The sequence below is a fragment of the Microplitis demolitor genome, chromosome 2, assembly GCF_026212275.2.
Source record: "Microplitis demolitor isolate Queensland-Clemson2020A chromosome 2, iyMicDemo2.1a, whole genome shotgun sequence".
Lineage (NCBI taxonomy): Eukaryota > Metazoa > Arthropoda > Insecta > Hymenoptera > Braconidae > Microplitis > Microplitis demolitor.
In genome coordinates, this window is record NC_068546.1 from 18,206,530 (window position 1) to 18,234,529 (window position 28,000).

The 28,000-nt window shown below is 26.0% G+C and overlaps 4 protein-coding genes across 6 annotated transcripts; all 4 read right to left on the minus strand.

Annotated features, from left to right (window-relative positions):
* Positions 1-2,129: 2,129 nt before the first annotated feature.
* Positions 2,130-6,127, minus strand: LOC103568502 (kelch domain-containing protein 10). Its single transcript, XM_053742937.1, has 4 exons — positions 5,960-6,127; positions 4,960-5,637; positions 4,504-4,842; positions 2,130-2,424 (listed from the first exon to the last, which is right to left on the minus strand). The coding sequence occupies exons 1-4, from the start codon at positions 5,981-5,983 to the stop codon at positions 2,260-2,262; spliced, it is 1,206 nt and encodes a 401-aa protein (XP_053598912.1). The 5' UTR covers positions 5,984-6,127; the 3' UTR covers positions 2,130-2,259.
* A 95-nt stretch (positions 6,128-6,222) lies between these two features.
* On the minus strand, positions 6,223-8,945 carry LOC128668995 (kelch domain-containing protein 10 homolog). The gene is made up of 4 exons (XM_053742938.1): positions 8,858-8,945; positions 7,969-8,649; positions 7,569-7,904; positions 6,223-6,713 (listed from the first exon to the last, which is right to left on the minus strand). The coding sequence occupies exons 2-4, from the start codon at positions 8,644-8,646 to the stop codon at positions 6,549-6,551; spliced, it is 1,179 nt and encodes a 392-aa protein (XP_053598913.1). The 5' UTR covers positions 8,647-8,649; positions 8,858-8,945; the 3' UTR covers positions 6,223-6,548.
* Positions 8,946-10,891: 1,946 nt separating this feature from the next.
* On the minus strand, positions 10,892-14,908 carry LOC128669002 (kelch domain-containing protein 10 homolog). 3 transcript variants are annotated; one of them, XM_053742978.1, is made up of 4 exons: positions 14,822-14,908; positions 13,328-14,044; positions 12,904-13,242; positions 10,892-11,589 (listed from the first exon to the last, which is right to left on the minus strand). In XM_053742978.1, the coding sequence occupies exons 2-4, from the start codon at positions 14,021-14,023 to the stop codon at positions 11,416-11,418; spliced, it is 1,209 nt and encodes a 402-aa protein (XP_053598953.1). In that variant the 5' UTR covers positions 14,024-14,044; positions 14,822-14,908; the 3' UTR covers positions 10,892-11,415. The 3 variants fall into 3 exon arrangements, with proteins under 3 accessions (XP_053598953.1, XP_053598952.1, XP_053598951.1); XM_053742977.1 differs by lacking the exon at positions 14,822-14,908 and adding an exon at positions 14,201-14,301; XM_053742976.1 differs by lacking the exon at positions 14,822-14,908 and having other exon boundaries at positions 13,328-14,301.
* A 3,192-nt stretch (positions 14,909-18,100) lies between these two features.
* LOC103568499 (BUB3-interacting and GLEBS motif-containing protein ZNF207) lies at positions 18,101-27,989 on the minus strand. Its single transcript, XM_008545398.3, has 6 exons — positions 27,768-27,989; positions 27,261-27,387; positions 26,439-26,800; positions 26,049-26,367; positions 25,490-25,973; positions 18,101-19,505 (listed from the first exon to the last, which is right to left on the minus strand). The coding sequence occupies exons 1-6, from the start codon at positions 27,806-27,808 to the stop codon at positions 19,396-19,398; spliced, it is 1,443 nt and encodes a 480-aa protein (XP_008543620.1). The 5' UTR covers positions 27,809-27,989; the 3' UTR covers positions 18,101-19,395.
* Between the last annotated feature and the right edge of the window lie 11 nt (positions 27,990-28,000).

Consider the following 28,000-nt stretch of genomic DNA (forward strand, 5'->3'; position numbering starts at 1 on the left):
TTTCGAAGTGGGGGAAACGAATTTAAACGAAGTATTTCCCGCGTTACGAAAATATACGAGATTTGAATTTAGTTACGAAAACTGTCGAGTGATAAGAAAAGAAAACAACTCAAATAACATAACACACTTGACTTTTCGACATCTTTAAGATAGCAGTTTTGAATGAGTGTGAATGTAGCAGACATCAGACAAATTTAAAATTATCAATAATTAGAGTAAATAATTAATAAAATTAAATTAAAAAAAAATGCGCATTTAAAAAATTTTGAAACTAATAAGTGCATTTTTTATAAATATTATTTTTTTAATTATTTACTCTATTTATTTACTATTTTAAATTTGTCTGATGTCTGCTACATTCACGTTTTAAAGCTTTTTTTTGACTTATCGATAAAGCATCAAAATTATGATTTATAGAATTATAAAATGTTTGATAATAAAAAGTCATATTTTCGCAGACCATGGTCTGCAGATATTATTACGCTAGACATTTACCATTAATTTTTTTGTTTCACGAGTCAGGTGTATTGCTTCCTTTTTTAATATCTTTAATAAAATTTGTAAATATTAGTATAATATGAAGATCTTACTTTTGTAAGTAATTAAATAATTGTTTAAATTAATTTATCAGTTGTAATATTTAAAGCATCACATTTTAATTGATAAAACTTATTTCATTAATCTGATGAAATTTACTTAATAATAATTAATTTAATAGCTTCAATTTATTTGGTAATAGTTTAGTATTACAAATTGAAAATTTTTAAATAAAGTGTATTCTTACAGACTAATGTTTCCATTTATAAGATGCGCAATTTTATCCCACGACAAGTGGTCCTAGTTGACTGATCCCTTAATAGGGTAGAAGTACCGTTTGTGGTCACTGCTCCATTTTTGGACGTTTGATACTTTATTTTAATTAATGAAGACGTATTAAAAAAAAACTTCCATTGCAATAATGTAATAAAAGTATCTGCGAACACATTTAAAAAATTAATTATGTCATCCCAACCCAAGTAGCATACTCGGCTTGATGATATCTATACGATAGTAGTTTTGAGGCTTTTTTTGACTTATCGATAAGTCACCAAAATTTTGACAAAACAATGAAAATTTTACGTCACCGAAAAAATGTCTGCTTAAAAGAGTTGACACAACTGACGTTAAAAAGTAAAATATAACCAATTGTCAAATAAGTCATCGAAATGATTTTTTAATTGAAATGACTTTTTTAAGACGAAAAAAAAAAAAAAAAAAAAACAAATTATCTATGATTCTTAGAAACAACATCTGTCATCTTATGTTGATTTCCCTGAATAAATTAATCTAATATTCTCTTCTTATTTTCAGTGAATATTTTATTCTTTTAAAAATAATATTAGTTGAACTCTATTAACTCTGGCAGTTAGTCTACGGAAGAGCGGAAAATTCTTACTTATCAAATGCCACTTTTACTTGAAAAATTAAGTTACACACATGCGCTCTTACGTACATGTATGATGATTGATGAATATATAAATATACACAACGCATACAAATGTTCATCATCGGGTAGGAGACAGCGTAGCTCGTAGTGTGGTTAAGATTGAGGGGAAGTTCCAAGATAATGGAATTTGAGTTAATGGAGTTCGACAGTAAATGTACGTTTGAAATGTATTTTCGCTTTGAAGGAAAAGTGAACCAGTTTGAACTTGATTTTTTATGACCTTAGGTACTTGGGTCAGTTAAAGGACATCTTTGATGTCATGAGGCCCAAATGCTGTACAATTGTAAGACAATGTGTTTTGTTCAAATCCTTTAATAAAGAAAATCAAATTTATAAAATTTGTTTTATTTTAAATAAATTTCTATAGCCTATCCCAACATTTTATTTATTTAAGAAAACTTGTTTTTGAAACAAAATAAAATTTGTCTTGTCCTTTTAAAATACAATTTTATGACATCATAAAGTTGTCTCTGTATTAGTTAGGAAAAGGTGAATATATAAATTTATCATTTTTATTTTTGAAAAATTTATTTATTAATACTTATATAAAAAGAAATCATAATAATTTAAAATAATAAATAAGTTAATGATATTAATATAAATATTATTTTTTAAATTGATATGTTATATATAAAAAAAATCGTAATAAATATTTATTGTCGAGAAAATGACGTTTTAGAAATAAATTATAAGTATCAATGGTAATATTTTAAGATATGTAAAGAACATTTAGTTACTTAATTATTTTTGTTTATCATAGTGATATGATTTTATTAATCGATAAGCCTGTCAACAAACTTTGATGGAAAACCGCGATCGATTAATTCAGTCTTTGACTTTTCTTTTAAATCTTTGTTATAAAATAAAATAGCTTCCCAGGCTATTTCAGTGAGCTTTGGAATTGTTATCCATGTAGAAAATATCGAGGAATTTTCAATCTGGAACAAAATAAAATTATCGATTCAATTTTTAGTAATAAATATTTTTATAAAATCTTGTTATAATAATTATTAAATTGAAACACTGCTAGAATATTTTTTATTTTATGACAAAAAAAATATTGTAGTTATAAGTTCTAAATTATTTTAATTAGTACATAATTATTTTTTATTTATTTATAAATTTTAATTAATTTTAAAAAATTGATTTATGATTTTCTGAAGTACTAACTAAATTTAAAAATGTAATGTACAGTAAATTAATTTAATTGAGTTTGTATGGATTTGAAAATAATTTTTACTTGTTAATTAGTTTTTAATGGGTACTGATTATTAAATAAAAAAATAATATCTTATCAAAATTAAACGAACTAGTTGTTTAATTTTAATTAAAATAAATATCAGAATTACTTGTCAATGCCTAGTGCTTGACTAAAAAATTGATAAATTTTTTATGAAACTTATAATTATAAATTTTTTAGTTACTCTTACGAGTGATAACTTTATGACAAATGTAATTTTACGATTGAGCCATAATTTATTTTGACATTTTAGTCATGAATAAAAATAATTACAAAATTTTTAACAATTAAATTTTATAATAATTTTTTTAGGAATTTATAAAATAAAGTATAGAAAATAAATGTATAATCAAAATTTAAAATCTCTTGAATTCTTTCAATGAAATGTATACTAATGATATACTGTAGTTATTTTATAAGCTTTAGTTTGAATGAGAATATCTAAATATTTTAATGAATATCACATGTTAAAATCATCATTGAATTAAAACTAATCGGGCAGTAATGAGACAGCGTAAAAAATATTCATAAATAAGTAATATCCTGAATGTAAATTTAAAAAAAACTATTCAGATACCATCAATAAAAAACATTTTTCAAAAATCGTCTTGAAGTCAATAAAAATTTTCTGTAAGTCTCGAACTTTTGCCTTGTATTCAATTTTAGGATTCCGGAAAAAATAGACCGGAAAAAAATATCTAATATTGTTAATTTAGCAATTAATTCTATTCTATTATCTTTGACACTCAGATTCAAAGGAAATAATATTTCAATAGAACAGTGATTATTTTTTTTAATTAGAAAATTTATTGAAGACAATATTTTTTTACTTATTGAAAGCAAAAATCATTTTGAAAAGAATTTCTGAGATCAGTAACAAGCCAGAATTCGAACCCAGATTTTCACAATAACATCCTCAAATTCATCCTCCACAACAGTCATATGCCAAACACATATCAATAAAAATTTTAAAATTATAATAATAAATTTTTAACAAAGTCAAAACTCGATAATTGTTTGATGTGGGTCATAGGTTCGTGGCTATATATAGCTAATATACATAAGTATATACCATGCCGATGTATAGCTAGACCCACCATATAAACATCAATAAAAAGATTGAAAAAAAAATTAACATTATTTCGGGATTTAAAAAATTGCTAAAAAAAAACTCTTTTTTTCCGTCTGTTGTTACGTTCGCAAAATAATAAAACTTCTTATTTTCATCGGGACTTTGCCCTTGAACCTCCTTGAGGTGTCTTTTTTTCATGAAAAAAATCAACAGGGAAATTCATAGACATTGAAAGACATGATACGATCAAATAGTAAGGCAGAGTATGGAATTCTACCTGAAATCGATAGTCAGTTGAAAAATTTATTTTCAGGGTCTATTTTTTCCGATTACCCCCTTCGTTACGCTATGTCATATATTCTGCGACCCCCCTATCAATATTGCGTCACAAATGATAGATCGCCCACTCCCCATTATAACGGAAATGTATACATAAAAATATCGATATATTTACATTATGAAACTAATGACTTCCTATGGTAACAGAAAAATAAAATTAAAAAAAACCAAGAAAAAAATTTGCAAAATTGTTTAATGAATGCGAACGGCACGTTCTTTAGACCCCTCGAACTCCCTTGTTACATCTTGTCGTAGTAAACGACACCCCCCTAAGTAAAAACGTATTTTATAAACGGCCCCAAAGTAATTCATGATTAACTACAAAATTTATGATTAAATAAGAACATAAAAATAATAAATAGTTACCTCGCCTCTTCTTTCTACCACCCAACCATCAACCAAAAACATTTTTCCAGCAGGTGTTATGGCTGCAACATGATTCCTCATACGGTATGGCAGTGCTCCAGCGTATTTACTTACACATGTCCATTGCAATGTTGTCAAATTAAGTCTCCATATGTCATTGCACAAAAATTTATCAGTTTCCCCGCCAGTCAAGATAACATTAATGTCACCTTTTTCGTCTTTATACTGAATAATACTGTAATCTCCCCGTACAAAAGGGATTCCCGGTTTACTTTCCAAGTCTCTTTGAACCTCCATTTCGTCCCACTGCTTGGTCTCGAAATCAAATGCTAGAATTCTCTGTCAATAAATATAATTTAAAATAAATTATTAATAATTAATAATTGTAATTAAATTTTAAAAAGCTAATTTTTTGAAAGTGCATTAAAAATATTAGAACAAGACGAGCATACGTACAGTAGGTTTCAATGGTTCTCGTGATGAGTCATCAGTATCAAGTACATAAATTTGTTTTCCATCATAAGCAAATATGTGACCAAATTCATCAGTATTCCAATCATTGGGATCACTATCAGGGCACAAATATATATTTTTCCATTTACCACTTTTTAATTTCATTCTATGAACATTAAAACTGTCTAAATAAACAGGTTTTCCTTTTTTCTTTTTATTTTTAACGATACCACGACTACCTAGTCCATATAAATAAGTGCCATCGCTTACAAATTTCTGATCATGATCCATTGCCGGTAATGGACGATTTATTCGTTCTACTTCAAGTTCATTTATTTTTAAATCCCAGTGTAATAAATAAAAATATGTTGGAGGAGTATCAACTTCGCAGCATATCATTATTTTACCATCCTCAAACACGGTACCAATTTCAAATGAATTGTCTAAAATTTGGCTTCGCGTATCTTTTATTTGTTTCCACTTGTGTGTTAACAAATTAAATTTCCACAACTCGACGTACCAGTCACCGAGTCCTTTATCATCTGGATCAATGTTGTATGTTGCATAACTATAAAGATATTTATCATCACAGCATACTTTTGAATCTGTTTTTTTCCTCAATAATTCTTTCCTCGTTACTTTGTGTTGATCAAATGCGAATGGTTTGAAAGAGTACATTATCTAAAATTAAAAAAATCTATTCATTAATAAATCATACGTCTTAATTTTTTCATAATTATAATTAATTAATTAAAAAATTAATTTAAAAATTTGTATCTATAATTGTATTGAATAACAAATAATTTTAAAAAATTTTAATTGTTATTACTTTATTTAAAAAATAAATGAGAGCTTATTTATGTCATAATGAGGTTATAAATTTTATTAAATAAATTTGAATTTTATTATATAATTGTTGATGTAAATAATGTTGTAATAATAATATTGTTATTGTTAATCTTATTTTTATTTATTTACTATTTGAATTGTTAAATTACATTACCGGCGTTTGTGCTTCAGATGACATGATAAATGTTCATTTTATATGTACACATATATATAGACAAAAATAACAAAGGGAATTATTTTTAATCATCCGGCCAATGAAAAATCAATAAATTTGAAATTTACTCTCAACTGAATAAATTATCGACTTGTTGAATTTAAAATGATAAATAAAAAATGTTTATATGAAGTTGATAATAAAAATTTAATGTAATTATTGTGAAAATAAATAAATTTAAAAAATCTGACAGGTTACAGAACATAAATTTTTAAATAAATTTAAACATATGATTATTGTATAAATTTTTATTGTAAGCCGTTAATATATAATTGGAGTTTTAGTAAACATTCGTTGTAATCACAATATTTTTGGCAGGGAAGTGTAGTATTTTATAAGGTATCAACTACAATAATCCCGTTCATTTGTACCTTATTATATAACTTGAATTCTAAATTGCACAAAATATCTAATGTAATATATTATAAAAAATAAATAAATAAATAAATTGTATAGTAATTAATTAATTAATAAATGTAATACTGATATATGTATACATATAAAAAATATGAGCTATGTTAGTGGTATGTTAATTAGTTAGGCGTTCGACGAACTTCGGTGGATAACCGCGTATTATTAATTCAGTTTTTGGCTTTTCTTTTAATTCTTTGTTGTAAAATAGCACAGCTTCCCAAGCTATTTCTGCGAGCTTTGGAATCGTCACCCATGCTGAAAAAATCGATGTGTTTTCTACCTGTAATAATATAAATGAACATTAATTATTTATGTGTGAATAATAATTTTAATTATCTATGGCAGAAACACCGGATTTTAACACTAAACCATTTATCAACACTATATTTTATTTTGACATATAAAGAATATGAAAATTATCATTGCTATAATAATTATAATTAAAGTATCTTTGGATACCATGAAATCATCTGTCATATTTTTGCGTATTGTATAAATCACTTTGTCAAAATTCTTTAAGTGTCCAGAACTGGTAGTTTTGTCCTATATCTGAGGCATCTAGTTTCAAAACCGGACATCTCCAAAAAATTGAAAACTTATTTGTTCATAAATTCTTATTCTCTTTGTTGAGTACTATCATATCTCCGTAGAATTTAATGCAAAACACAACTTAATACCCATAAATAAATTTAAAAATCCATGGTTATTTTCAAAAGCAAACAAATCTTATGAGCAGCGAGTTTCAAATCCGGCAAAAGTTTATGGTGAATTTAAATCCAGATAGAAACAAAAATTTTTCTATCAAGTATTTTAAAAAACAATTTTTATTATAAATTTCCTGGTTTAAATTATTTATGTAGCAGTAAAGAAGTATTTTCTGTTATGCCAAAATATACTTTTGAATTTACCAATAGTTTAAAAAGAAAGTGATTAAAACTATTGGGAAAAGTTTTTAAAGAAGTTCAGAATGATATACCGGATTGACAGTTTTACACCTAATTAATAGTTTCTTTCGTATTAAGAATAATATTTACCTAAATCTAAAAGTTATTGAAAGTCATAAATCAATTGTTCATCAGCGATAAAAAAATCTTAATAAAAGTACTTTTAATATAAAAGGTATTGAAGTAATTACCTCCCCTACGTCTTCTTCCACCAAACCATCGAACAGATACATTTTTCCAGTAGGTGTGATAGCCGCCACATGATTCCTCATGCGACAAGGTAGTACTTCATATTTACTTATACATGTCCATTGCAATGTCGTCAAATTAAGTCTCCAAATGTCATTGCATGAGGACTCATTAATGTCACCACCAGTTAAAATTACATTAACATCTCCTCTGGTATCTCTGTACTGAGCAATACTGTAACTACCATGCATACAAGGAATTCCTGGTTCACTTTCCAAGTCTCTTTGAACCTCAAGCTCATCCCACTGTTTACAATCCAAATCAAATGCAAATATTCTCTGTAAATAAATTTAAATAATATAATTTTAATATACATATATTATTAAAATCAAGAAGACTTACATGCGAGATTAATGGCTGTTGTGATAATTCATCAGTATCAAGTACGTAAATTTTTTTTCCATCAAATGCAAATACATCACCGTACTGATTATCTCGATCCCAGTCAAAAGGATCACTTTCAGGGCACAGATAAACAAACTCCCATTTTTTAGTTATCAAATCCATTTTCAAAACATCATAAATATTAAAAAATTTGTACGGTCCATCGTCAGTTCGTTGATATAATATTTTACCCTGGCTTCCAATAGCGTAAAAATGAAAACTGTGGCATAAAAATTTCGGATCAAATCCCATCTTAGGCAGTGGCCTGTTAATCTTACGAATATTTAATTCATTTATTCTCAAATCCCAGTGCAATAAATAAAAAAATTGCGGCGGAGTATCAGCTTTTAAAAGAAGAATCAATTTTCCTTCATCAAAAATAGAACCAGCTTCAAATGAATTGTCTATCAGTTGAGTTTCTGGATTTTTCAACGGTGTCCAACGGTGTGTAAGTAAATTAAATTTCCATGCTTCTACAGCGATGTCTTCAAGACCTTCAGGTGTATCAATGCTGTATGTTGAATAACTATAGAGATACTTATCATCACAAGAAACTTTACTATCTGATTTACTTCTCAATATTTCAGATCTTTTTATGTCATGTTGATCAAATGCGAAAGGTTTAAAAGAATACATTATCTACAATAAAAAAAAATATTTATTAATAAATCAAACGCTAACTTTTAATTATCAAGGTTATAAATGCGAATATATAAATAAACAATTTAAGTATAATAAATTTATTCATATTTTATTTTATAATTAGCAGCATAAATAATTTTTAAATAATTGTATTTTTATTGTTAATTTTATTATTATTTATTTATTATCTAAACTGTCAACTTACCGGTTTTTAAACGTCAGATAAAGTGACAGGTGCTTATTTTTTGACACAAAAATAAAGAAAATTTTCTATTATCTATCCAATAAAAAATTAATAAGTTTGACTTTTAATAATAATTCTATATTAATTTAATTTTTAATTTATTATAAAAAATACTATTTTTATTTATAAATTATTATCGTAGTAAATGAATGTAAGTTTTTCCCAGTCGATAAAACATCTAGGTGCATAAAAAAAAATATTAGTAAAAATGATAAATGGAGTCAATGTCAGCTGATCCTGGAGAAATGATCCCACGACATCTGATACCACTGATCCAGACACCGTTTACTTGTACTACAAAAATTAAAATAAAGTAATTTGTAAAGTAAGCAATCACAAGTAGGACACTTGCCTTTATGACATCTATAAGATAACAGTTTTGAGGCTGTTTTTTGACATATTGATAAGGCACCACAATGTTGAAAAAACAATCAGAATATTATGTCATAAAAAAAATATTTTGTTAAGGGGTAACGTCAGCCGATTTTCAATTCAATTTAATTTATGGACAAAGTGGAAACTAAAACTAGAGTCTTTAGCGTTTTTTAAAATCTTAACAGAGGGCTCAAAATTTCGTATTTCCGAAAATTCTAATTCGTCTCGGAGAAAAATTGTTTTCAAATCCTTATTTACTCTACGAGTGTAACAAAGAGTTCCGTTTATTTTTCCTGAGTGTGAGAAAGAGGTCCCGATGGCGTTTCCCTTAAGGGAATTTTCAAGCAATACCCCCTCCCCACTTTTAAAAAATTTTTAATGGCCTCGAACTGTCATAACTATATTAAAATTTTATTAATTAATTGAAAATAAAATTAAAGTATTAATTGAAAAAAGGAAAACGCAATTATAATTTTGCCGAGATATGAATTTGAAAAAAAAAAATTAACTTACAATTGTTATAAATTAGAAGCCATACAAAATTTCGAAAATAAATTTCAGTAAAATCTTCATGTCAATATTATAATTCGATATGTCATATTTAGAGGGGTAAAATATAATTGCAAAATTTTATTTAACTCCTAATTGATAACAACTCTAAATAATTTTTTTTTTAATCTATATCTTGGCAAAATTGTAACTACGTTGTCTTTTTCACAATCAATGATTTTTTTTAAATTAATTAATAAAATTTTAATACCGGTATTACAGTTGAAAGCTATTGAATATTTTTAAAAAGTGGGAGCACTGTCTGAGAATGTCCTTAAAAGACTTGACACAAATGGTGACAAAATATAGAGATATCTTTTATAAAATGGGCAAAAGAAGACAAATTTTCTATAACTCCTAGGATCAACATCTGTCGGTCTTATTTGTATAGAGAAACTAGGGGTGTGCGAACCAAGTAGCACAGAGACAACTAACATGTTATAGGAACGTCTTTTAAAAGGACAATACATATTTTCTCAAGTAGTGTACTTGGCTTTTTGACATCTGTAAGATAGCAGTTTTGTGGCTGTTTTTTGACCTATCGATAAGACACCAATGTGTTGACTAAATAATAAAAAATGTACGTCAACAAAAAAATATCTGCTTAAAAGACTTGAGATATGATTCGGTGAAATAAAATTTTAATTGTTTTGTCAAAATTTTGGTGACTTATCGATAAGTCAAAAAAAAAGCCTCAAAACTACTATCGTACAGATGTCATAAAGCCGAGTATGCTACTTGGGTTGGGATGACATAATTAATTTTTTAAATGTGTTCGAAGATACTTTTATCTCATTATTGAAATGGAAGTTTCTTTTAATACGTCTTCATTAATTAAAATAAAGTATTAAACGTCCAAAAATGGAGCAGTGACCACAAACGGTACTTCTACCCTATTAAGGGATCAGTCAACTAGGACCACTTGTCGTGGAATAAAATTGCGCATCTTATAAATGGACACAATAGTCTGCTAGAATACACTTTATTAAAAAATTTTCAATTTGTGATACTAAACTATTACCAAATAAATTAAAACTATTAAATTAATTATTATTAAATAAATTTCATCAGATTAATGAAATAAGTTTTATTAATTAAAATGTGATGCTTTAAATATTACAACTGATAAATTAATTTGAACAATGATTTAATTACTTACAAAAGTAAGATCTTCATATTATACTAATATTTACAAATTTTATTAAAGATATTAAATAAGGAAGAAATACACCTTACTCGTAAAACAAAAAAATTAATAAGTTAAATGTCTAGCGTAATAATATCTGGTCTGCGAAAATATGACTTCTTATCAAACCTTTTCTAATTTTATATATCGTAATTTTTCTTTTCTTTACATCAGTTCGAAGCAACGATAAAATTTATGGTAGCCCAAAATAAGAGCTCTGTGACGAAACCATTATTAATATGAAATTCATTTACAAAGTATGATAAAGAAAAAAATACCGTTAAATAAAATATTGATTATATAGTAAGTCAATAATTTAAGAAAATAATATTTTCATAAACAGAATGAATAATGCATACTTAATATTTTTGTTTAATTATGATTAAAAAAAAAAAAAAAAACTTTCTACTTAATTTGTGATATCAAGACGCTGTATAAATTTTAAAGGAATACCGAGATTTGCTAATTCATCTTTGGATTTATTTCTTAAATTTTTGAAATAATAATTAACAGCTTCCCAGCATATTTCAGTGAGTTTAGGAACGACGAGCCAAACTGAACGTACATGCTGCGTTCTAGATCCCTATAATAATAATTATTATTATTATAATGAATAATTATAAATTAATAATACCGTAAAACTTTATTAAGTTATAAATAATTATCAAAGTGGCTCATTTGGGACGACTATTTTGTTTCCACTCTCAATTTAGAATTTTATTATAAATATTGAAGAAAAAAAAAACACTTTCTGTAAGTTTCAGACCTTAATTTTCATTTTTAGTACTTATAACATTTGATTTTGAAGTTTTCTCATTGAAAACAAATAGGAAAGTTAGTTTTTTTTTTTTTTTTTTTTTTTTTTTTTTTTTTTTTTTTCAATTTTCTATAGCCCAGCCGCATTTCAAGTTATCAGGTCGCTATTTGCGGTATTTGTGGGCAATTTAATAATCTTCAAAAGTTTCCCTAGTAGTGTTACTGCGACTGTAATTGTTTTTTCTGTATTGGTTCTGAAAATCATTTTTTTAATGATAATTTTGGTTTTTAGTTGATACTGACTAAGTAACGAAATTGACAGTAAAAAGGCAGGCAAAAATTTTTTAGAAAATTTAATTCTACACAAAAAAGGTCTTTTTAGTTTAGTGGCTCAAGTTCTCCGTTCACGTGATATAAGGATTTCAATGATTTTGTAAATAAAATATTTTGTTAAAAATTCAACCAAATACCTTTTAATTTTAAATCACTAAGTAATTTTCTTTTTATTAATTCAACCTATTGATGAAAATAAAAAGGATTATACTTGATAAGCTTCAGAAAAATTTTTGACAAATATTTTATTGACAAAATTACTATCTCTATATCACGTTAACGAAGAACTTGAGCCCCTTAAATAAGAGGAACTTTTTTGTAGAAAATCAAATTCCCTACAAAATCGTTATGCGCATTTTTACTGTAAATTTCGTTTCTAGGTGAATATTAACTAAAAACCTAAATTATCACTAAAAAAATGATTTTCAGGACCAATACAGAAAAAACAATTACAGTCGCAGTAACACTACTAGGGAAACTTTTGAAGATTATTAAATTGCCCACAAATACCGCAAATAGCGACCTGATAACTTGAAATGCGGCTGGGCTATAGAAAATTGAAAAAAAAAAAAAAAAAAAAAAAAAAACTAACTAACTTTCCTATTTGTTTTCAATGAGAAAACTTCAAAATCAAATGTAAAGAATTTAAAATTAAAATTAAGTGCTGAAACTTTAAGGGAATTATTTTTCTTAATGTTTACAACAACACTTTGAAGTGGGAGTGAAAAAAAAAAATAGCCGTTCCAAATGTAAAGTACAACCATCCTAATAATTATATTTAATTAAATAAATTAATAATAAAAATTACTCGTGATCCATTTTGAACTATTCCTCCAAAAATGTACATTTGTCCGGCAGGAGTAAGAGCTGCTGAATGAAAGTAAACTGGTCGAGGTAATTCAGTGCCAAATCTCTTCAAACACGTCCATTGTAATCGTCTTAAATTAAGTCTCCAAACATCATTGAACACTTGAGGTCCAGTATAACCTCCAGAAATAACAGCATTAATATCACCAGTTGCTTGATCTACGTATTGTACACATCCATGACAACGTCTCGCACTTGGAATCCACGGATTACTATTTAAATCACCAAAAGTTTGTAGTCTTAACCACCGATTTTTTTCTAAATCAAATGCCGGAATTTCCTGTTATATAAATATATGAATTTAATTGCATATTTAAAGTAAAAAATGATAAATAATTTAGTGAAGTAATAAATAATTAACAAACCGTAAATCCAAAACATTCAGATGATGTTCCACCTCCAAGTACAAAAATTAATTTTCCATCATACGCTAATTCATGACGATACCGTCCACCAGGTTCAATAGAATTTCTACCAGTACAAATATATACACTTTCCCATATACCTGTTCTTAAGTCAATTCTATGTATATCACAAGTGTAATCATAACCAGTTGTACCACCAATTGTATATAAATATGAATCATGACAAATCAATGCCTGGCCATACTGTGGATCCGGTAGTATCCCTGTGACATTTGGCTCAATAATACTACCATCATTTAAATCGCATACGTACAGACGATTATTGCAACTCTCCCCAAATGGTTCAGCAGTTCCGCCGTAAATAATTAATTTATTTGATCTCAGTATGACAGCTGTCGACGCCAATTCTTTTGGCAAACTTTTACGACCAGGTAATAACTTCCATCTTCGTGTTGTCAAATTAAAACGCCATAATTCTTTAAATAGTGGTTTACTTTCCCGCCATATTTCGTCATTTGATAATTCTGAATCATCATCACGAATACATGGATTATATCCACCATATGAATAAAGATATTTTTCATCACAAACAATCCGATGTCCACTTCTAGCTCGTGGTTTTTCTTTTGATGCTGGGTCATTTTGTGTAAAAACAAATGGTTTGAATTTATAAATTGATTTATTATTTTTAGACATTTTTGTTTTTTTAATTTCAATCTAAAATTGTGATAGAATTTAATAATTATGATTTTTTTTTTATATATAAACTTTAATTTTTAGGTGAATTAAGGTTATGCCAACTAAATTTATAATATTAATTAAAATAAATGAGGATTTTTGTTTTATCGCACATTTTTAATTAAATTACTTAACTATTTATTTTTTCTTATGGATACATTTTAAATAATCTATTATTTTAATATGGAAAAATAATTGTTTAGGTGATTTACTTTTACGAAACTTGTAACGAGACAAAAAAAAAAATACTACTTACAGTACCAACCTTGAAGTAATTATTTTTACTTGAATTGCGATTTATTTTTAATTTTTGAATAGTTGCCAGCTGTTATTTTGGCGCAATTATTCAAATACTTTTGTGAATTTTATTTATATTTTAACTACGCAATCTATAATTGAATTATAATAATAATAAACTATTTGCTTCTTGTATATAGTTCTTTTAGTTTTTTCTATAGAAACTAAAAATTTTTTACTGTACTTTTTTATACGATAATTAAAATAAATAAAATAGATGATTTTTCAAAAGAATTCAAAAATATTTGTAAAATTCACAGTTAAATAAATTATTGAATGTTTTTATAACTTAAGTTCACGAATTCGAAAACTCACTTTTTCAAGAAATTTTATTTTAAAAGTTTTGGATTAAAATTAGTTTTAATTAAACTTGTCATTAGATTAATTTTTTACATTCTTTTTAAAAATATTTTGAATTTAAAAAATTTTATAACATAAAATATGAGAAAATATACTTACTGATTTGCACAGCTAATAAAAATTAAAATAAACTGACTTACAGTACATTGATTTATTTATTTAATCAATTAATTGCAGTAAAATAAATAATTTCTGATAATTTTGCTTTATATAATTTGTGCCAGAACATTATTTTTATTAAAATTTTGTAGAAAATTCGAGAATATGTTAGAACATTATTTGATTATAAAATAGTGATAACTTATCTACAGTAGATTAAAGCAATAATCAAATTTTGAATTAAGAAAAAATAAAAAAAAAAATTTATTTTAGTGTAAAACTGATTTTAAATGTTGTAATGTTGATAATAATAAATATTTATATACTGACGTCATTTAAAAAAATTGGATTTTAAAACAAAAACAAATAATTTTATATTCGAAGTAAATTTCTGTAAAATAATAATTAAAAAATTAAAAAAAAAAAAAAGTACGATGGGTATTTTTAATTACTTAGAGTTAGAAGAAAAAGGTAAAAAAATTAATTACGAAGTAATAAGATTTTAAATAAAATGAGTTAAATGCCACATGTATTTTTTAATGTCTTTATTATTTTAAAATTTTTAAATAATTTTTTTTTCTTTTAATATAAAAGCATATAGGGCGTCGACAATGACTCTCCTTTCCTAGTGGAGTGATAAATAATCTATTTCAGGCATTTAGATAAAATTATGCACACTAAAAAATATTGTGTTTAAATCCACATAATCTGTGTGTTAAAAACGGTCCACACAATATTTGTGTTATTTTTTAACACAGACTATTTGTTTTTAAATTTCAACACTAAATTTGTGTAATACAAAAAGTAAATTCTACACTTTTTAAATGTCAGTAGCAACACAAAGAAAATATTAACTCTTACATTTTACTTTTATACCATGGATATTCATTAAATATAATTTATATATTATTTTAAGGTTTCCTCGCAGATTCAATCCAACCAATTTTTTTTTTTGTTTGATAAGACTTTGGAGGATATTTTGTTCGATTTTGAAATTTTACCGAAAACCAATCAGTTTTAGACCTATTTTAAATTAATTTAAATTTTGATACTTTCTTATAGAAATAAGACTATTTTATGATGTTATACAGTAAATACTATGTCAAACATTTAGGAATTCTAGGCAAAATGGAATCACTTTTTAAAATAAAAAAAAAAAAAAAAAAAATAAAAAAATTAGCGCGTGTGTGGTAAAATGAAAATATTGTTTTTAAATTTATTTAGTTAATAAACTGTGAATAACTTTAATTAGTAATTAAATGAAATATTTCGTAAATGAAAAATTATTTTATGTTGGAACTTAGTATAAAAACGGTTGTTTTTTGACCAAAAATTGGTTGCAAAAATTCACATTTAAATGGTTGGATTCAGTATAATTTTAAGATTTATACAAAAAATAATCAGGTTGAAACCATTATCAACAGTTTAAAACGGCAATTTTTCAGTTAGGATGAAAACGCTAGGGTGATAATGATCAAACATGATATCAATTATTATTTGGCATTCAACTTATTTTTGGACAGTTAGAAATGTTTTTTAATATAGCTAAGATTTTTAAAAAATCACACAATATTTCATACCAGTTATGAGTAGTAAATCAATCAATTTTTTAAAAAAAAATATATTTTGATATTATATGAAATAATTTGAAATTATAACTAAATCTTTTTGATTAGTATGATAAACATTCTAGCTTTTAGATAATAGTGAATTTAACATATTAATAATGAAAAGTTTCATGTTAATAATAATAATAAATTGACATCTATAAAATGACGATTTTACTTTCATTTTCTAATAATTCTTCCGTGACTATCGACTGAATTGTCAACATTAATCTCAAAGTAATAGTTGCCGAAGTGAGGCGAAAAAAATTTTTGATTGTAAAGCACACTCTGATGCTTCACATCATGAGTCGTACAATACTTATACTAATTGCTGATAATTTAGATTTTTTGTACTAAGTAACACTTAAAGTGTTAAATAGTAGATCAATTTAAAATTTTAAAGTCACAAAGTGAAATGCGTTGATTTAGCACAAATTAATTAACACGGTCTGTTTTTAACACAGATACACAATATTTTTTACTGTGGCGCAAAATTTAATTATAAACTATGATTATAATATCAATAGTTAGACACAGAACTGAGCATTTACCAGACAATTGTATCTAAACTAACAAAAAAAAAGTTATCTTCACTCACTTTCCATTCTCTCAATGTCGACAATATTTACTAATTATTAATAATTTATGAAATATATATTACAAGACAAATATAATACAATAGCATGGTATTGAAATAATTAAGACACGAAAATTTTGATGATCCTTTTTTTTTTTTATTAAAATTTTAGATACAATTGTTGGATTAATCGGTTAATAAATCAAACTTTTGCAATTATCGATAAATTTTCATTTATTTTTTATTAATTTTATTTAATTAATTAATTAATTACTTATTTATTTATATTACTATTTAGTCACTCGGTCATATTGTCAAGTCAACTCTTTTTACATTTGATTTTATCTAATTATTTTATTATTAATATTAAATTGTTTAACTAACAATTTATTTAACTATAGTCTTCAGTATTTTATTTATCGTATTTAAAGTTTGAATTTGTATAAATTCAAGTATTTAAGAAGTATAATATAAGTAACTTGACAAAATGATAACGATTAAAACAATCGCCTGTCTTTTTGATACAAGACAAGGGACCAAATGAGAGATAGAGAGAGAGAGAGAGAGAGAAAAAAAACGTTTGGTCCAACAGCGATGTAAGCTGTGATTGCTTTAAACAATGTGTGACTATTGCCTGCTCGTTTCAGGAAATTTATTAATATAATTAATATATTAATAATTCATAAATTTAAATATAAAAAAAAATTAATAATTCATTTAAAAATCTAATACAAATATTATAAAATAATAAATTAATTACATGTGTAATATTTTACAAGCATATTACAATTTGTTAATTTAATTATTTCCTAGTATATTTAAAAGTTTTAGTTTTATTTATCGTTATGTATTTATAATTTTTTTTTTTTCAAGTTTTCCTAAAACGTCAGGCTGTGCCCAAACCCATCAAAACTTTCCACAAATTTATTTTAAAAAAAATAATTAAATTAAATTAAAAAAAAGAAAAAATATTGTCGGCGACACTCACTGAATAAATTCAATATTCTACATATTTAATTTAATTTTTATAATTCAAATTGTCCTCCTGAATTAATTTAAGAGTAATTATTAATAATAACTCGTCAAATTCATTGCTTTACATAAAATTAAGATCAATTTAAAAGTCAATTATTTTTTTTTATCCTAATTATTAATTATTCAGAAAGACAATAAATAAAATAAAATAATTATCATAACAATACGTAGTATTTGTACGTTCACGTGTTCAAAGTATGGTAATGATGCATTGATTTTCATCCATAATTCGTTTTATTTCATTTTAATTTGAATAATCAATTAGTTAGGAAATAAAATGAGTAATTTAATATAAAAAAAAATCCGCTATGTAAAAACGTGAATACTCATTAATTTATTATTAAAGAATAAAAAATCTATAGGAAGATATTTGAATACCGATAAATTTAAGAAGAGTATTTAAATCAGAGTCGCGCTTTTAGTGTAAAAAGCTGGTGTTCGTACTTTTTTTCTATTAAAATTTATTATTTTATTTTTTTTTAATAAGTTTTTTTTTGTGAGCACTCTCCGTACTTACCACTCACTCATGCGTCGTCGACACGTTAAGTTGCTTGAATGAAAATAAAGAATCATTATTTCTTAATTCATTAAATTAACAACATCAAGTAAATAATTTATCCATTTAAAACAACAAACAGTATTAATATAAAATAGTAATAATAATAGTAATAATGTTGTTAATTAATAAATAAAGATTTAAAAATGATTCTTAACAAAATAAAAATATTTACGGCAGACTAACCTGAGGTAACCGAAACCTTCACGCTGCGGCTAATAAACTATTTTATTTATTTTGTAATTCCTAAATATTAATTATTAATTTTATTTATATTTTTACATTTTTACTTCCATCCATTAAATGCGTACTCACAATATTATTTTAATTATTTAAAATAAATTCAAAGTCAATTAATTTACTTCTAATTTTTTTAAATAAATAAATAATAAAAAATAAAAAGTATTTTTTTAGCGGCAGCGTGAAGCGCCACCCGTATCCACACAAGAATATCTTGTGGATTGAAAACAGTACCTGGAATTATTCGTCATATTTCCAAATGCTGTTTATAGCGTAACAATATTTAATAATAATAGTAATAAAAAAAAAAAAAAAAACAAAGACTTTTGCTAACTTCGTGTTAACTCGAAGGATCATTGAGTGGCGTGATTGATGATGATGTCTTTAACGTCGCACTGTCCTCTTAAAAATTTCCAAACCCATGGCTTTTGTCGTTAATTGTATATAATAATTGTTATTATATTTAAAGTTCAATTAATTTAAAATGTTCAAGCCAAAGTTATGGTCAGGCCCAGAGCACAAAATGCAAGGATGGATTAGGCCCGTTAGTTTGAGGTGATCATCTGAAGCGTGGATGCATCATCGGTGTAAGCATTGGACCACCAGGAAATCCCATTGGTGCTGCGAATGCTGGATGCATCGCACCTGGGGGCAATGCCCCAATCATACCTGCAATACCACAAACAATAATCAATTATTACATCCCGTTAAATAATTTCTAATTTATTTATTTGCAATTTTTTTGGTTTAAAAAATGTTTTTTTAAATTTCCAATTAAAACTTTCCCATATTACAAGTGTATAATAAATTAGCGCTTTGTGTACAGATTTTATTCAATAATACTTACGTTATTTTATTAAGTTTTATTATTAATAATATTAAATTATTATAATTCAATTATTTTATATAATTTACTAAATAAACACGCACTCGCATTCTTTGTCTCATTCATTCTCACAATTGTACATAACTATTTTTAATTTAGAACTTTTTTTTAATTATTATTATTTTAAATTAATTAAGAAATGGATTTTGGCTTCGTGTTGTGGCAAATTATCAGGTGACAGCTGTGGATTTTATAGAAAAAAATTTTTTTAATCTCTAACTTTAAAAATAACATGGTGACCACAGATTTTTGAAACTGAAACTCTCTGAATTTTCAGGTATTTCAGTCAAATAATTAAAAAATTTTCTGACCATTTGTATTAATATTAAATCATTGGAAACATTTATTTAATTCAAAATAAAATGGTATAAATCAGTTCAATAAATAATCAACCGTCGTCGTTAAATGAAACTTTATTTTATTATTTGTCAATGTTCATAGGTTTTTTATTTATTTATTAAATGAATAATTTTTTATTTTTGATTTTAAATCTATGTTTTTATGTAACTTAACCCGGATCACAATATCTAGCCTCATCGAACCCAAGTAAGCCTCAATCCAGCCTCATTGAGTAAAAAAAGTATTTTGAGCCTCAAATGATGTTCGAATAGCCTCAATAAGACTCAATGAGCCTTAAATGAATCTAGTCTCGACTTTGTAATTTAAATTCGATTAGTATTATTGGAGTATCTTTGATCACCATTTGAGGATCACTAAGGCTCTGTGAGCATTATTTGAGGCTCATTGAGGCTTTTTGAATATCATTTGAGGCTCAAAATGCTTTTTTTTCTCAGTGAGGTTGGATTGAGGCTTACTTGGGTTCGATGAGGCTAGAATGAGGTTAGATATTGTGACCCGGGTTACTTTATAATAAAATGTAAATAAACTTTTCACTTTCAATAGAATAAATTTCATATATGAGAACGTCTTAAAGAATATCAATAAAATATTAATCAAGTACACGAATAATAAATGTAGTAAAAAAAATGGGCTTAAAAAATCAACAAATTTTTATTATGATGTCGACAAAACTTGAAACAAGAAGTTGAGTTGCGAAAAACTCATTATACTACACTGCAAAAAATATTATACACTTAAAACTTATCGATAAATTGTAATAAATATCGTTTGTTTAAATTAGGAATTCTAGTGGAAAATAAAAAATTTTTAGAGGCTCACAATAATAATTATAGCGCAGCATAATAATTTTTTTACAACTCAACTTTCTGTTTTAAATTTAGTCAACAGCATAATAGAAATTCCTACATTTTTTATTTTCATTTTTCTCCATGAAATTTATTAGTTCAATACTTATGTATACTTTTAATGTTTTTGATTTTTTAACTTGTTAATGTGCATGTTAATATCTTGAAGATCTTGACAATCGGTTTTTACTAAGACTTTTTTTTTTTCTAACACCCTTTTTAATTCTAACTGCTTCATTTTTTCGCTATTGGAATCAATTTCTACTGGGTTTTTTTTCAAGATGTAATACATCTTGCAAAGGTGTACACAGAAGTATCACAGTCGTATTCACGCCGCGCCACTTTTTGAACAGTTTTGACAAAAAAAAAAAAAAAAAAAATTTGTCGAATTTTTTCAGTTAAAAAAAATAAAGTAAAAATTTTTCCAGCTTTGTGACGGAATTCCTTGACTTTTCCAAATTTTCCAGGAATGTGATCACCATGTGAAATATCATTTTATAAAAAATCAAATATTAATTAATTTAAAAAAAATTTTTTTCTATACAGGAAATGGATTTTAATTGGATTAGTAATCCAATTAAGGATACACGGGGTAATTTTAATTAATAAGTTAATCAATAAACATTTGTCTACCTTTCCCACCTACTTCTACCCAACGATTCCATCAAAATTAAAAAAAAAAATATATTTAATATATATACGTTTTTATAACAAAATAAGTAAATGAATAAATAAAAAAACAAAGCTTGATAAAGACGTTCAGCATGCAGTTTTGGTGCCGCATACATTACAATTAAAATTATCAAACCGATAGGTAAATTGCTACCACACCAAATAACAAATAACACGTCTGTTTGAAAATATAAATAAATAAAATAAGCTGCCACCCGAAAATTTAAATAAATAAATAAAATAAAAATAATATATTTCCCGCCACACACGAAGTTATATAAATTTTTTAAAACGTATAATATTAATTATATTATTATTATTATTATTATTATTATTATTATTATTATTATTATTATTATTATATATTAAATATACTTTGATATTGTGAATAATTTACTTACTGTCGGTCGGAGCGACTTATCTAAATTGTTTGTGTGACACAAAAGCTAAGGCTATGGTGTGATAAACATACGTTACGTTACGCTTTGATATTTAAACAGTAAATAAATAAATAAATAAAACTAAAAAAAAATATATTAAAAAAACGTACCATTGTCCTTAATTGTTTATAAATTATATATAATTTATTTAATCATTCTTACGCACTATCATTCTCGCAATTGAACGTAAGTTCATTTATTCTTTCTTTCATAAAAACGAGTACCTGACAAAGTGATTTTATTTAATTTTTTTTTTTAAGTAAGAAAATAAGACCCTTCCGTAATTGTCCTCTTCGGCGTTCTGCTCCTTTTTCTTCCTCAGATTATGTATCCATTTATTTATTAATTATTAAGAAATTAAGTAAATAATTATTACCAATTAAGGCGTAATATTTAATTTCTAATACTCATCTAATATGTATATATGTTTATATAAATATATATATATATATATATATATATATAATCTATCTAGTACAAATTTAGTAACAAGGAGAAAACATTGAAGCAGGACGCGTGCAGATTATTGTAGTCAAAAAGCCTTTTTTAAATTATTAATCACGTACACGTTTTGTGTAAAGATTTTAAAATAAAAAATTACGAAAGTTAGAAATCCGAAGACTCCGATACCCGTGCTCAAATAAAAATAAATAATTAAGTAATTAATTAAATCGATATATAAATAAATTAATAATAACAATAGTAGTAGTAGTAGTAATAATAATAATTAAAATGAATATTTAAGTAAATAAAAGCGTTCATCAACTACTTTAATCACAACACCAGGATTCCAAGCTAGAAAAATGTTTAAAGTCAAAATGTAAGGATAATTGTGGCAATAAACACGGTTGGCAGATAGGAAAGAAGTTGTGAATTTTTTTTTCTTTTTTTTCTTTAAAGATGTGATTAAATTATAAGTAAATAAATTAATAATAATAATTATTATTAAAATAAATGTAATTTAAATAGTAAATAATAAATGAAGAGCTAATGTATGAGCGAGTAAAAAGCTATTAAAAAAAATAAAATTTTTTAAAAATCTATTCAATTAAACATCTAAAAAATATTTAATAATAAATATTTTATTTATAAAATTATTATTGAAAATAACTGCACAACTCAATTGCGAAGCAATGAGATGTATTCTACTAACGCTTACTCGGTCCCGGCTGATTCACTCACGTAAAAATCATATTTACATTGATTAAAATATGTTTAACTTGAATAAAATTTGTATCATTTGAAAAATAATTTATTAATGGATAAAACGAACACAATTTTAAGTCGTTTTCTTTTTTTTTTTTTATTAAATAATGATTGAAAAAAAAAAAAAATTAATTAAAAAAAAAAACCTCTGATATCCGATAGTATGTACGGATATTGATAAACACAATAACTTAAAAAATCCACGAACGATTAATAAAAACTTTAAACTGGCAATTTATGAAAAAATTTAGCTGCCGTTGTCATTATTATTTTTTTTTAAGGCATAAATATATTATTAGGATTCGGGCAATCCCATATCCGTCCAAAGTAGTCGAATTAAATTTTTTTTCAATTTTTAAACCAAGTCAAATTTAATTTAAACCAGATCGATTCCAAGGGTCGGCGACAGGATGAATCTCAGGACCGAGCCCTCAGACTTTGTGTATGAAAAATTCTTTAGGCTTCACTGTGATTCGAATCTAAGTCTGGTCAGTGATCAAGTTCGAGAGGTCTAAGTCTTACGCCTTAGATCGCTCGACCATGATCACCAGTTTTTTTTTTTTTTTTTTTTTTTTTTTTTTTTTTTTTTTTTTAGATGTATATATACATAATTTAGTCGAATTCAAATTCAAATTCAAATTTTTAATTTTTAAACCAAATCTAATTCAGATTTCTTTTAATACTTTCTTACATATATGAACGTCATCTATTGATCACTGTTTGAATAAGCAAGTGAGTTGTGCACGTTTAGATTTTCCAATTTTTTTAAAAAGCTGTTTAATTGATTATATTTTTTTTATAAATAAATAAATAAAATAATAAATAAATATAAAGTAATAAATAAAAAATGCACAGAAATAAGAGTTTGTGATTTGATGAGTATGATTGTAATGACGATGTATGTATGTAGTAATAGTAATAATAAATAACAATATATATATATATATATATATATATATATATATATATATATATATATATATATATATATATATATATATATGTACATATATATGTATTTATATATAATAGGCCATGTCACCGCATGCTATTTGCTAAGGACCAACCTTGTTGTACTTGAATAAAACACGTATTTAGTAACCAGACGAGGGTTGTTCAACACTCACCAAGGAGTGACTGGGCGTCCTGCAAACGCACCGTTAAAACGTAAAAAACGTATAAGAGATACGTTAAATCGTCAACAAGATTTTTTTTTAAAAATCATCATTATTATCTTTTTATAAATTGCATACATGTGAATCCTGATTGTGCTTAAATTTTTCAATATTAATTAATATTTTATAAATCTATTAAACATTAAAAACAACAATCATAATAGTAGTGGTAGAAATTGAAGGAAAAAAAAAAAAAACTTTAAACTATTTTATTTAATAAGGAAAAATGAAATAATTCCCAAATGAAATCTACTATTATCCCTTCCTCTCAAGCTCGCTCTCTTTCACTCACGGCCGAGTGTTATTTAAAATAAATTGATTATTATTTCAAATATACTTATTCGACCTTTTAATATCCTAGCCAATTTCGAGTAGGATTTGAATGCAACCGGATAATTTAATTATTATTAAGTTTTTATAATGTAATTGGAAAAAATTAAAAATGATAACCATTTAATTTTATATTTAAATAGTTGTCACAAAAATTAATAGGATAAGGATACTGTGTAAACATCAATCGCGATATCTCGAACAAAAAAAAACATATCGACGTCATCAACAAAAAAAAATTACTCCACATTTTTTTTTAATTTATGTAATCGTCGTAATAAATATTGTCTATGATTGGCGACGTGTTTATTTTGAATTTTTAAGTTATAAAAATTTTCGCGCGAAAAATTTAAATCAACTGATACAAATAAATTATTTCATAATTTTTGCCTATCCTGTGAAGTTTTAAAAAATAACGCCGGGAAGTTTTTTTTTATTGACGACATCGATACTGACAAAAAATAAAAATTACGAAAAAAAATACATATATGTTATATATGTTTGAGAATAAACTCCTAGTAGATGCAATGGAAACGGATGAATATAATAGGAAACATACACGCTCGCAGTCAACGATCAAACGAAAAGAGAGTGATGTAATATGAATATAAATATAAATATATATAGATATATTTACATATAAAAGATATAATCGCGTGTACAGTACCGTGGATAATATATATTATTTAGTTTAATTGATTGATATTGATTTTGTGGAACTAACTTGATGGAGACTTACCTGGTGGCAGGCCCATGGGGGGCGGTCGCATCATGTTACCTCCGTGAATGAGAGCAGGAGCAGCAAGTGTCATTGTTGGGCGCATCAGTGGAGCCATGAGCGCAACGGAGGAGACAGGAATAGCAGCCGTTGCAGGTACCATCATCTGTGGTGGCCTCTGAAAACGTTGCTGTTGCTGCTGTAATGCAGACAGTGCAGCTTGTTGGCGTTGCTGCTGATCTTGGAATGCCGCCGCTGCGTTCACGGCTGCCACTTGTTGCTGTTGCGCCGCTTGCTGTTGTTGTTGCTGTTGTTGCTGCTGCTGTTGTTGATGATGTTGCTGCTGCTGTTGCTGTTGTTGTTGCTGATGTTGTTGTTGTTGCTGCTGTTGTTGCTGTTGATGTAGAACAGCAGCTTGGTGTGATGCTTCTGAATTAACAGAATTACGATTTGATTCGTCATTCTGACGACGTTGATATTTAGGTAATCTCGCCCTTATTTCCTCCTGAAAATTTATTTAGTTATTGTTCAAGTATTTATTTTTTACTGCATGTTAATTAAAAAGTGAATTAATATTTACAAGACTGAGATCTTCGGGCGGATGAATTATTTTACTTGCGGCACCAGTTGTAGCAATTAAATTAACCTTCTGATCATGAATATTATTTATCGTAACAGTTGATTCACTGCTGTAAGCCGGAAATGTAGGTTTTATTGGACCTATAGAACCACCAGCTATCGAGGTTATGGGTTTGAAATCAGTACCAATAGGCGTTGAATTATGTACTGATGATGTTGCTGTTGATACAACAGCTGGGAAAAGCGGCCTTGTTGGCATTGACGCACCAGACACTGGTGGTTGCATACCTGGAGGCATTCCTGGCATACCTTGCATCATTCTAAAATAAAAAAATTACATAAATAATCAACTGCTGATAATAAATAAAGTATTAAAAAATTATATACATACCCTTGCATGAATGGCGGACCAACATGACCCATATGTCCCATCATATGGTGCATCGGTGGAGGATACTGGCCCATCTGATGCATCGGGTGGTGTCCGGGCATGCCTTGCATCATACCAGGCATCATTCCTGAATTAGTTGGCATCTGTCCAGGCGCTGAACCCAATAAACCTTCAGGTTTAGATTTTTTTTGAGCTGGTTCATCTTCACCCGAACTAGGTGATCCTGGTCTACCGCCATTTCTTTGCCTTTCATGTTCTTTTAAATCATTTGGTGGTATTCCTTCCATTCCATATATTTCTATTTCTATATTACTACGATTTGGCATCGAGTTTGGTACTTTATCTATTGCTTCTTTGTGCACCTAAAAAAAAACAATCATATAAATTTATTGATTTTAAAATAAGAAAATAATATTTCTAGTTTCATATCTCTCAGCTGTCAATCGATGTATTGACATTTTCAATACTGAAGGACAAGTTAGCTTATAGATGCTTTATTTATTTATTAAAAATTTTAATAAATAAATAAGTACTTATATGTACATATATATATCGACGTTCTAATTAGTAAATTGTCCAGCTTAACATTTTTCAGTAGGTGATTCTGTGCAATTTTCAGATAGTAATAGTCAGAAAAAATATTATTTGAGAAACCTAGACAAATATTATGCACATACTAGATATGGAATTGATTTAGATGAAAATAAAATTTTAAATTACTTTTTTTGCATAAATGAAGGATTTTCTGAAATGGAGTTGGACAATTTGCTAATTAGAACGTCGATATGCATGTGTAATTATAAAAAAAAATGATATGCTTACCTGCATACAGTGTATACTTAATCCCGGGCCAGTGTATAATTTTTTATGACAAATATGACATTTAAAATGTTTAGCTTTTTGATGTTGAATCAAAATCTTTTCATCATCGAATTCACGATTACAATACCTTTTTAATTCATAAATTAATTAAGGAATAATATTGACATTAATATTTATAACTATTAAGTAATGTTATTAATTAATTAATTAACTAACTGAAATATTTTATACCGCATACTGTTATATATATTAAATATTTTTTACTGCATAAGTGCAATAATGATAATAATTGTCAATGGAGTAAACACAAGTGACGCAATGTGCAATTAAATATGACCGAATTCAAAAGTTCATACAAAAAAAATTAAATAAATAAATTTTACTACGCAGTATGTTGGAAAATCATCGCTATTATTTTTTTAATATATATTTAATGTGCACTAAAAATAGTTATGTAAAATTAAACCTTTGATGAATAGTAAAAAGTATTTAAGTTAAAAAGGATACCAGCACCAGGGTCTTGACTGCTTCTTCTTTTTACGTCCCATAATTAATTATTTATTTAAAAATTTAAATAACAATTAATAAAATTTAATTTATATGCTATTACAATTATTTTATTTGTATATTAAAAAGTTTGTTATATTCAATATTCACAGGCTATAAATGTACATGATTATAACGAGCACACGTATAAAATCATTGTAGCAAAATGGTGGATTTTTAGTCTTCCGGGTTTA

Bases quoted from the DNA above. Each gene is read 5' to 3' on its own strand.
- LOC103568502 (XM_053742937.1), bottom strand. From the start codon at position 5,983: ATGTCATCTGAAGCACAAACGCCG. The intron at 5,638-5,959 runs GTAATGTAATTT...TTTTAATTTTAG, and splicing joins CATCTGAAGCACAAACGCCG to ATAATGTACTCTTTCAAACC. The intron at 2,425-4,503 runs GTAACTATTTAT...ATTTTGTTCCAG, and splicing joins TGGTAGAAAGAAGAGGCGAG to ATTGAAAATTCCTCGATATT.
- LOC128668995 (XM_053742938.1), bottom strand. From the start codon at position 8,646: ATGTATTCTTTTAAACCTTTCGCATTTGATCAACATGACATAAAAAGA. The intron at 7,905-7,968 runs GTAAGTCTTCTT...ATTTATTTACAG, and splicing joins AACAGCCATTAATCTCGCAT to AGAATATTTGCATTTGATTT. The intron at 6,714-7,568 runs GTAATTACTTCA...ATATTATTACAG, and splicing joins TGGAAGAAGACGTAGGGGAG to GTAGAAAACACATCGATTTT.
- LOC128669002 (XM_053742978.1), bottom strand. From the start codon at position 14,023: ATGTCTAAAAATAATAAATCAATTTATAAATTCAAACCATTTGTTTTT. The intron at 13,243-13,327 runs GTTTGTTAATTA...TTTATATAACAG, and splicing joins CTGAATGTTTTGGATTTACG to GAAATTCCGGCATTTGATTT. The intron at 11,590-12,903 runs GTAATTTTTATT...TTATTATTATAG, and splicing joins TAGTTCAAAATGGATCACGA to GGATCTAGAACGCAGCATGT.
- LOC103568499 (XM_008545398.3), bottom strand. From the start codon at position 27,808: ATGGGACGTAAAAAGAAGAAGCAGTCAAGACCCTGGTGCTG. The intron at 27,388-27,767 runs GTATCCTTTTTA...TGAATTAAAAAG, and splicing joins CAGTCAAGACCCTGGTGCTG to GTATTGTAATCGTGAATTCG. The intron at 26,368-26,438 runs GTATGTATATAA...TTTTTATTTTAG, and splicing joins GGTCCGCCATTCATGCAAGG to AATGATGCAAGGTATGCCAG.